The 9,956-nt window shown below is 41.9% G+C and overlaps 2 protein-coding genes across 3 annotated transcripts in view; one reads left to right on the plus strand and one right to left on the minus strand.

Annotated features, from left to right (window-relative positions):
- Window positions 1–54: 54 nt before the first annotated feature.
- Window positions 55–9,956, minus strand: part of LOC128601714 (late histone H2A.2.2) — a 31,878-nt gene continuing 21,976 nt past the window's right edge. Inside the window, exons 1-2 of one of the 2 annotated variants that reach the window (XM_053615025.1) lie at window positions 1,017–1,989; window positions 55–902 (exon numbers count right to left, since the gene is read on the minus strand). In XM_053615025.1, the coding sequence (XP_053471000.1) occupies window positions 469–891 (423 nt within the window). In that variant the 5' untranslated portion in view covers window positions 892–902; window positions 1,017–1,989 and the 3' untranslated portion in view covers window positions 55–468. Of the gene's footprint in view, window positions 903–1,016; window positions 1,990–9,956 lie in introns of those variants that run through there. The other variant, XM_053615024.1, reaches the window with a different exon arrangement.
- creg1 (cellular repressor of E1A-stimulated genes 1) lies at window positions 2,543–9,868 on the plus strand. The gene is made up of 4 exons (XM_053615022.1): window positions 2,543–2,861; window positions 5,241–5,360; window positions 8,350–8,549; window positions 9,375–9,868. The coding sequence occupies exons 1-3, from the start codon at window positions 2,586–2,588 to the stop codon at window positions 8,536–8,538; spliced, it is 585 nt and encodes a 194-aa protein (XP_053470997.1). The 5' UTR covers window positions 2,543–2,585; the 3' UTR covers window positions 8,539–8,549; window positions 9,375–9,868.

Genomic DNA, 9,956 nt, shown 5'->3' on the forward strand with positions numbered 1-9,956 from the left:
AAAAGCAGGTCCGAGTTTTAACTTGGACAAAATTGACCTGTGTGAATGGACCAATGTTTCATGCTCTGAAGCTGACTTCCATTCACACAGTTCAGTTTTGTCCAAGTTAAAACTCGGACCTGCTTTTGGGTCCTGACTCTCAAACATGGTTCCTGAATCAAGAACAGATAATCACTGGCCTTAACCGGAGCTTCCCAACGCTGGCATATTTTAATGGCTAGTGCAACACGCAGTTCAACTAGTCAACAGCCCATGCAGATGTGGAGCAGGTGTTGAGCAGGGACCATACTAAAACGTGCAGGACTGGTGGTAGTCCAGGACCAGGGTTAGGAACCTGCAGCCTACTCATTGGGGGAGGTGGGGTTAGGGTGCAAGTGTGGGATACAGTTCAATGAGAATTTAAATTAAAACCAGGTTTATTGATCAAAAGAAACATTTAAAAGAATTACACAAGTGCACATGAGATTTTTAAAACTCCTGTGACTGAACGTCCTTGCTGCTGTGGTCCTCTCGGGGTGCTTTGGTCTTCTTGGGCAGGAGTTGGGCCTGGATGTTGGGCAGCACGCCTCCTTCACTGATCGTGACTCCGCCCAGCAGCGTGTTCAGCTCCTCATCGTTCCTCACAGCCAGCTGAATGTGGCGTGGAGCGATGCGCTGCTTCTTGTTGTCTCTGCTGGCGTTTCCGGACAGCTCCAGCACCTCCGCGCACAGGTACTCCAGTACCGCAGACAGGTAAACAGCGGCGCCGGAACCGATCCTCTTCGCATAGTTGCCTTTCCTCAGGAGGCGCGCGATGCGACCAACCGGAAATTGAAGCCCAGCACGTGCAGAGCGGGACACCGAGGACTTCGTCTTAGCAGCAGCCACCGCTTTCTTCCCACGACCAGACATGATGTTTAGAGCTGCCAAGACAATGGAGCAAACTTTATTTCCAGAGAACCAATGAACGCATCATAAGAGACCACGTGCAAAAAAAAAGTTGCATTACGAGCTGTAACTGTTTCAGAGACACTCACCCTTCTGACACCACGATGGACCAACAGTGTATCAGCACCAAGCAGAGCTGACCTGCTTATACAGCCAGCGTGTAACGAGCTTCACCTGGTCTGGAGCGCAACAGCCAATAGGATAACAGGTGCAATTAAGATGCAACCCTCCCCAGTAACACAGCTGACCTGCAAAGCATTTCCCCCGGAAATGCATTGCTATATTTGATGCGTAAACCTCACCTTTTCACACTCAGGAGAAGTGATTTAAAATGAATCCACAATTATTCACAACAGTTGTATTTCATGAAGTGAACAGCAGAGCAGATTCCTTCATAATAATTTAAAAAAACTAACAAACATACAGGTAAAACCATATATTGTGTAGGGTGTGTGTATACACTATACGGCTAAATGTATGTGGACACTCGAGCGTGAATGTAGCTGTGGAGATTTGCCCGTTCATCCACAAGAGCATTAGTGAGGCCAAACACTGATGTCAGGTGAGTCAGTTCATCCCAAAGGTGTTCAGTGGGGTTGAGGTCAGGGCTGTGTGCAGGACTCTTGAGTTCTTGGCACACCATGGAGCTCGCTTTGGAGCAAGGACTAAAGCATACAATGACATCCGATACAAACGCGTGTTTACAACTGTGTGGTGACCGTCTGGGGAAGAACCACATATGGGTGTGATGAACTGCAATCTTATTGGGAGGAAAGGAAGTTCACCATGCAGCAAGACAGTGACTATGTTTACATGGACAGCAGTAATCTAATTGTTGACCTTATTCTGAATAAGACAGTATTCTGATTAAGGTGTTTACATGAGTTGCTTTTAGAATATTCCATTCATGCTCCTGTTTTACGTGTTATAGAACATAGAGCGATTAACGGCACACGTCATTACTTCGAGTATGGCTTTAGTCGGATTAAGGTCATCAATAATCGCTGTTTACATGGTAGTTTCTTAATCAGAGTATCGTCTTAATCGGGTTAATATCGGATTATTGTTGTCCATGTAAACGTACTGACTGACCCAAAACACACTACCAACTCAACAAAGGGGAACTTTATCGGGCGAGGGAATTCGTAAGCATTGATGCCGATATTGCAAGCAGGGGATATGCAACCAAATATAAGTGTTTACTTTACTGACTTATCTGCTCCTAAATGTCTTGTGTATGAGCAAAAGCAAAGGAATTGGCCTTACTGTTCCAATACTTTTGGAGGGCACTCTAAGCATCTAGACTAGTTGCTTTAAAATGTTAGTTATATAGAAGACATGTCTTGTATATTTACATTAATACATTTTGACCCTGTATCTTTCATGACATCATTCATATAGCCAATATTTGCACAGGATGATATGATTGCTTGTTTTCATCACAGAAGACACATTTCGAGATCAAACTGTTGCACAGGTAACATTGATGATTCCTATGATGATTCCTATGATGATTCAGAAGGGCGAGTGTAGTCGCGCATGCGCTCTACCGCACCTCGAACTTCCGCTACTTTTAAGTCACATGACCGCTTGAATGGTCACATGACCACTCTGTGGCTCACGCTGGAGTTTGTTGACATGACTAGAAGGACGTTAACATGACCGCCGCGGTGGTGTTGGTGCTTTCTTTGGCCTTCATGGCCGTATCGGGGAATGAGCTGAAAATCCCTCCGCATGAGGAAGTAGCGCGAATGGCGCGGTTCGTCGTTAACCAGTGCGACTGGGCCTCCATGGCCACCATCTCCACGCACGAGCCCGTGAAGGGGCAGCCGTTCTCCAACACCTTCTCCATCAGCGACGGAGCGCTGGGCAGCGGCACCGGCACCCCCTACATGTACCTCACACACCTGGAGATCTCTGTGCAGGATCTGCAGGTGAGAAAACACACCGCACACACCTTTTCAGCTGTAAGAAATGTTCAGTACGTCAAGGTTCAGTGTGAAGATACTATTTCAAATCAGTTTCAATGTCACAGAGAAATCCAGAGGTGGATTTAGATTGATGAGAAATCCAGAGGTGGATTTAGATTTCTGATGAGAAATCCAGAGGTGGATTTAGATTTCTGATGAGAAATCCAGAGGTGATCGTGACATGGATAAACTCCCTGAGAGGAGACATGAGGAAGAAACACTGAGAGGATCCAGACTCCAAAGGGAACTGGACACCATATAACAGGTACACAGGTGTATATCAGAATTTGGTACGAGGTGTTTGTGGTTTTCACCACACACGGTGCTGTGCATGATGACCAGACATCTCCACCTGGGTCTCATCACTCCAAAGGATATCATAGCACAACTTTTTTTGGTTTGCAAACCTAAGTCGTGCTCCCATTTTCTTTTTTGGAGAGAAATGGCTGTTTCCTAGCGACCCTTCTATGAAAGCCATACGGTCTTTTTCTGATTGTGCTGTCATGAACATAAACCTTTTAACGTCTCTTGGCGTTTTCTTTATATCTCTGAGCATGAAACGGTCTGACAGTGGGCTGAATTTCTGGGACACCCACTCCTGGGAACTGTCTTGAAGGCTCTCTTCACAAACAATCGTAAACAATCGTTCTCACTGTACAACGGTGAGTTTCAAATTGTTTGGAGATGGCCTTATAACCCTTCCTAGATTGATGAGCAGCAACAGTTGTTTCTCTGAGCTCATGGCTGATGTCCTTTCTTCTAGGCATGATGTAGAAACACACCTAAGTGCTCCAAAACACCAAACTTCCAAAATTCTGCTTTTAGAGAGGTAGACACACTTGACGAATTAATTTTGTGTATTTCATTAGTAACACCTGGCTGCTAATCACTCTCTTAATGATTGTGAAAGTAAGAAGGGTGTACTTATTTTATTCTACTTGGTTTCTAAATGTTGGTTTGCTATTTTCCAGGGGGAAATGACTATTGTTGTTGTTGTCGTTGTCACCTGAGGTTGTTTGTTTATAGAAGCTGGTGAGAACCACACAATTGTTACTTAGGCCCTGATAAATAAAAACATGGAATTGAAGGAGGGCGTACTTTCTTTTTCCCCATGACCGTATATTTCGATCTGTCAGCAGTACAGATGGGTTTTGTTTTGCAGCGGTCTCTTTAGCTGATGGGGAACTGGACTGTAATGGAGGATGTGGCAACATTTACTCAGCAAAAATAATCGCACACATTTAACGCCATGAAAATTCCAGTCACTCAAGTACGCGAGTCAGCTGAAGGCTGTGACACAGCAGTTTCTCACCAACCCGCTGCTCGTTAGTGATTTTTATTATCTGCACTGCCCAAAACCCAGAATGCTGGCAGCATGTGATAACTTCCCTTTAAGTGTGTCACCTAATGTTAACTTATGTATTGCAGTTATCATAGACATGTCATCATATATTTAATTTAGTGCTTAAAATGCTTGATTGAAATTTTATATGTATATAAAAAACACAGTTGTGCCCAAAAGTTTGCATACCCCTTGCGGAATCTGCAAAATCTTAATACTATTAACAAAATAAGAGGGATGATAAAAATCCCATGTTGTTTTTTATTTAGTCCTGGTACATTAAGAGCCAGGGGGGTGTAAACTTTTGAACAGGACGATCAGTGTAAATTGTTTGTATTTTGTTTAAAGATCTGTTTTTTCATGTAGTACTGCCCTTCAGATGCTAAATAAGATGGTTGCACGTCTCCGAGAAGACAAAATACTAAGAATTTACACCGATCATCCTGTTCAAAAGTTTACATCCCCCTGGCTCTTAATGTATGGTGTTGCCTTCTTGAGCATCAGTGAATGTTTGCACCTTTTGTAATAGTCGTGTACGAGTCCCTCAGTCGTCCTCAGTGTGAAAAGATGGATCTGAACATCATATAGTCGCTGTTGCAAAAGGGCTCAAATATGCATAAGATCATAGAAAAGTAAAGAATGTGCAGGACCTGGAGGATTTTTCTGAAGAACAGTGGGCAGTTTAACTGCTCAACACAAACAAGGGACTCGTGAAGAACTTTTTTTTTTTATAAATTCAGTTTTTATCTTGTCTTGTGGACTACATGTGAACATCTGTTATGTGAAATAGTTTATTCAGGACAGAACTAAATAAAAAATATGGGATTTTTATCATCCCTCTTACAGTATTAAGATTTAACAGATTCTGCAAGGGGTATACAAACTTTTGGGCACAACTGTCAGATATATATGTATATATATGAGAGAGCGTGTGAACGACACAGTGAAATGAAAACTGGACATGGCTGTGATGATCAGCTGTTATGGTGTTTGTTCCACAGGTGAATCCACAGGCCTCCTTGTCTGTATCTCTCGCTCAGACACGTTTCTGTAAGCACAAAGGTTACGACCCCCAGAGCCCCCTGTGTGCCCACATTATCCTGTCTGGCTCTGTCCAGGAGGTAAGAAAACACAAGCACACATGCACAGTTAGGAAACAACCCTGACCATGACCTCAGTATTTAGGCACAGCCTCGCCCTGACTGGTTAGGTTAGGTTAGGTTATACAGTCTGATGTGACACACTTCCACACTTTAAACTTTAAAATCATTCTTGCATACCATATTGATTTGAAATAGTCTTTGTATATTTTATATGTATTGCCTGTACTAGCACTGTTTATGCAGATATTTAAGTTTGGTGCATTTGCTGCATTAATACATCACTGACAGCCATACCTCTTCTAGTAGGCTTCCTTGGTTTGTTTAACCGCTGGCTTATTTCATAGCTAGACATGCACGATATTATTAAAAGTATGTGGAAACCTGACCATCACACAGATGTGGTTGTCCACAATAAAGTGCCATAAAGTTTGAAGCACACAGATGTAATGCTGTAGCGTTACAATTTCACTGTGCACAAAGTGAGCTCCATGAAGACATGGGTTGCCAAAGTTGGTGTAGAAGAACTCGAATGTCCTGCACAGAGCCCTGACCTCGACCCCACTGAACACCTTTGGGATGAACTGGAACACCGACTGCACCCCAGACATCAATAAAACTCTTGTGGCTGGATGAGCACAAATCCCCACAGCCACGTTCCAAGATCTAGTGCAAAGCCTTCCCAGAAGAGTGGAGGTTATTATAACAGCAAATGGGGAATAAATATGGAATAGGAAGTTCAAAAACCACGCATGAGTGTGATGGTCAGGTGTTCACAAACTTTTGGCCATATAGTGTATAAACGATGACATTTATGTTATAACCTAATAAAACAAGGCAGCACCTATGTCCTGAGATCACAAGTTCGAATCCCGACCATGCTACAGCCACCAAAGCAAAATTGGCCATAGTCTCTGGCTGGGAGGGATGCCGTACTCTCTCACCCCTGTCAGTCACAGCCATTCTATACTAGCCAATCACGGCCATCTGTGAGCTCATGAATGTGGAAGAGGGCAGATGACTGAATTTGGTGGCTTCATGTGTCTCACAGCATGTGTTGGCTTTCACCTTTCCTGTTTGGTAGCTGTCCCATGATAGCCAAGAGCTGGCTGGTAGATGGGAATTGGCATGTGACCAAATTTTGGGAGGAAAAAAATGGGGCAAAATCTAATAGACACCACCTAGGAATTTCCACGTGAATATCCTGCACTGGAGCAGCACTCCCTCATGCAGTACAGGAAACCAAACTGCAGTGCAGCCGACATCAAATAGTAACACTGAAATGGTAACAGTGGTATAGTGGTATAGATGGTATGACCGCATGTGTATGTAAAACACTGCATGTGTTTAGGAGCCAGGGGTCTCATTTATCAACTGTGTGTACGCATATTTTTGTGCACAAACCGGGCATACGCGCATCTCTATGCATAAAATATGATCGATCAAGTTTTGCTTATGCGTAAGGACGTGCGTGTATTTCCGCACACTCCTGACCACGTGTATTCAAGAACTCCTAGTGATAGATCTTCTGTTTTTGTGTATGTCTCATACAAAATTGTTTCGGAAAAGAAAACAAAGGCAACTTGAGTAAACAAAAAAATACAGTGTATAAATTATCATGTTGTATAATATTGAAGCAAAAAAGTTAGCCAATACCAACTGGGCCTGTGTGAAAATGTATTTACAACATTAAAGAGCTTCAGGTCATTGATGTTTGATGGCATTAATTTATCCACAGCTCTCTTAAGATCCATCCACAGCATCTCACTGGGGTTGAGGTCTGGACTTGGACTTTACATTACATTTACGTTAACAGCATTTGGCAGACGCCCTTATCCTAACCCTAACCCTTATCCAGAGCGACTTACATTTATCTCATTTATACAACTGAGGGCCTTGCCCAAGGGCCCAACAGTGGTAGTTTGGCAGTGCTGGGTCTTGAACTCCTGACCTTCGGATCAGCAACCCAGAGCCTTTAACCACTGAGACACCACTGCCCGACTTGGCCATTCCAACATCTTGTTCTTCATTATCCATTCAGCTATGGTGGTTATTTATTTGTTTATAGAAGTTCTTCTACGCATGCTTTGATTATTGAGACCCCTGGGTGTGTGGCAATAAAACTTATTTCTATTTTATTAGGAATCACACACTCATCACTTAATCTGTAAAACTGAATGTGTACGTTTTGAGCACCTGAAAGAGGCCACGTTGGTTTCTGTGCAAATACGTGCACAGATACATTCAGATGCTATGAGGGTGCCAGGTGTACTGTACTCGTAACCTCTTTGGCTACATGCTACATACATTGGCTACACGCTTTACATGCACATCAATATTTCAATATTAATCTGAATTTGGCGATATTCTAATTAGTACCGAGTCGCGTAAATGCCGCAACCAGAGTTCCTTATTCAGATTAAGACAATATTCTGATTGGTAATTTGTTGCATGTAAACACCTTTATTCAGAAAATCCACTGAAAGGAGATATACGTGCATGCTCAGTTCGCAAGGAATTGTGGGTGCTAACGGATGCCGAGCTGTAGACTACGTATTTAGGAATGGTAATTCAGGCATACTTACAACAACCATGTATACAGGAATATTCCCATGCCTGTACGCATATAAACATCGTAAACATAGTCCCTGTCTGTACACAGCTGCACTTCGTATTGCCTTGCACTTTTTACATGATTGTCTTCTTTCGTATGTTTTCATGCCTCCACCACTCGGTATATATGATCAAGGTCACAGCAAGGGTAAATGTCTGAAATAGCTTTGCTTCAATACCGTCCTTCCTGTGTGAAGTATAACAAGAAGGACTAGACTTGTTGGCAGTAGAGTATTAGGAGACACTTTGTCATATCGTCTTAGATGGCGTCAGCATCACTGCAGCGCCACTGTACACCGTGATTACGTGTACAGGTAACACTGTATGAACGATGTTCATTAAAGCTGCTGAAATCATGGCACAGCAGTGAAATCTGTGAATGAATCCTACATTTTAGGTGAATGGTACAGAAGCTGAATTTGCGAAGAAGGTGCTGTTCAGCAGGCATCCTGAGATGATCGACTGGCCTGTTGACCACAACTGGTTCTTTGCTAAGATGGCAGTAAGCCAGGTTTGGGTGTTGGACTACTTCGGAGGGGTGAAGATGGTGTCGCCTGACGACTACTACAAAGCTACACCATTTTGAAGCGCGCCTCTGTGAGTGATGCGTGTAATTTTCTGCTTTCAGACCAGCGAAAAGCTGAATCGCTGCAGACTTGAAGGGTTGACAGAACCATGATTTTTATACTTTAACAAGTTTAGAGTTTTCGAGTACTAAGGGAATCATTGAAAACCTTTTTTTCCATTTTTTTAATAACCAATGCGTCTTGCGTAAAATTTTTTTTTTTTTTTTTTAAATCAATATTAAATTCAATTTTAATTACTTTGATAATTAATACCCTGTGGAATTTACAATACACTAACAGTGTTCTATGCAAAGTATGTACGTGTTGTTCACGGCATTTCAACCCAAAACTTTCAGAGACCCCTCGTCCTGTGAAAAGCTATCTATGAGAACACCCCATTCAGTGCTCCTTTAAATTAGTCTAACATTAGAAACCGTAGCTGGTACCGCTTTATATTTATTTATAGTCACTGCTTATCTTGGGGGCTCACACTTAAATGTGTGGTAAAAACAAGATTTTGTAAAAGTAGTGTGATTAAATCAGTTAGAAGACTACTAAAGGTTTCTTGACACAGTATGTCAAATTACGTTTTTGTACAATATGCAATGCAATTGTAGTGTGTGTGAGATATATATATATATATATATATATATATATATATATATATATATATATATATATATATATATATATATATACACACACACACACACATACATATATTAATTTATATAAATCTCTCCATCAACTTAAAGTATGTCAAAGTCTTCATAAACAAAACAGTTTAACAAATCAACATTTGTTATTATTTCAGATTTTTACCAAAAAAACATTTTTCTGTCCTAAATTGTCGCAGGAGGTGTTGACAGCGGCCTGGATGATGAAGATTCCATCAAACGAATGGATTTTTTCAGAAATCACAGTTTCACTTTTACGCAGTATACCTAGTTGATTTTGTGGCACTTTGCAAAGATAGTATTTTTGATGAGATAATTTTTGATCTATGCTTTTCACGTGTTTTAACACGTCCTCATTGTAAATCATGCTGTGCAGTGCAGTCCTGCTTCAGAAACGATTGTGAAAGGCTTTTTAACAAAGAAGGGCTATAATTTTGATGATTTAATCCTCCTAGAGGTAGGTGATCTTTCGTCTGAAATGATTCGTGATCACTTTTTGTTGCACTTTGCACAATTGTCAGTGTGTACATTACATGGGGTAAAGAATAAGGTTTCATTCAGTAGCAGGTCTTCTTGCTGACGCTAATGTTGTGTAATTTTGTAAAAGTGTGAAAGCGTGACGTGTGAAAAAGCCCATGCAATGAAATAAAGTTTAACTGCTTCCAACAAGCCACAGTGTGTTGCTTATTTAACACAACACCCAACCCCCACCCACCCCCCACCCCCCGTCCCCTTTTTTTGCCTCCATTATGGTGCTTTTA

This window comes from Ictalurus furcatus, chromosome 26, assembly GCF_023375685.1.
Source record: "Ictalurus furcatus strain D&B chromosome 26, Billie_1.0, whole genome shotgun sequence".
NCBI classification, from domain to species: Eukaryota; Metazoa; Chordata; class Actinopteri; order Siluriformes; family Ictaluridae; genus Ictalurus; species Ictalurus furcatus.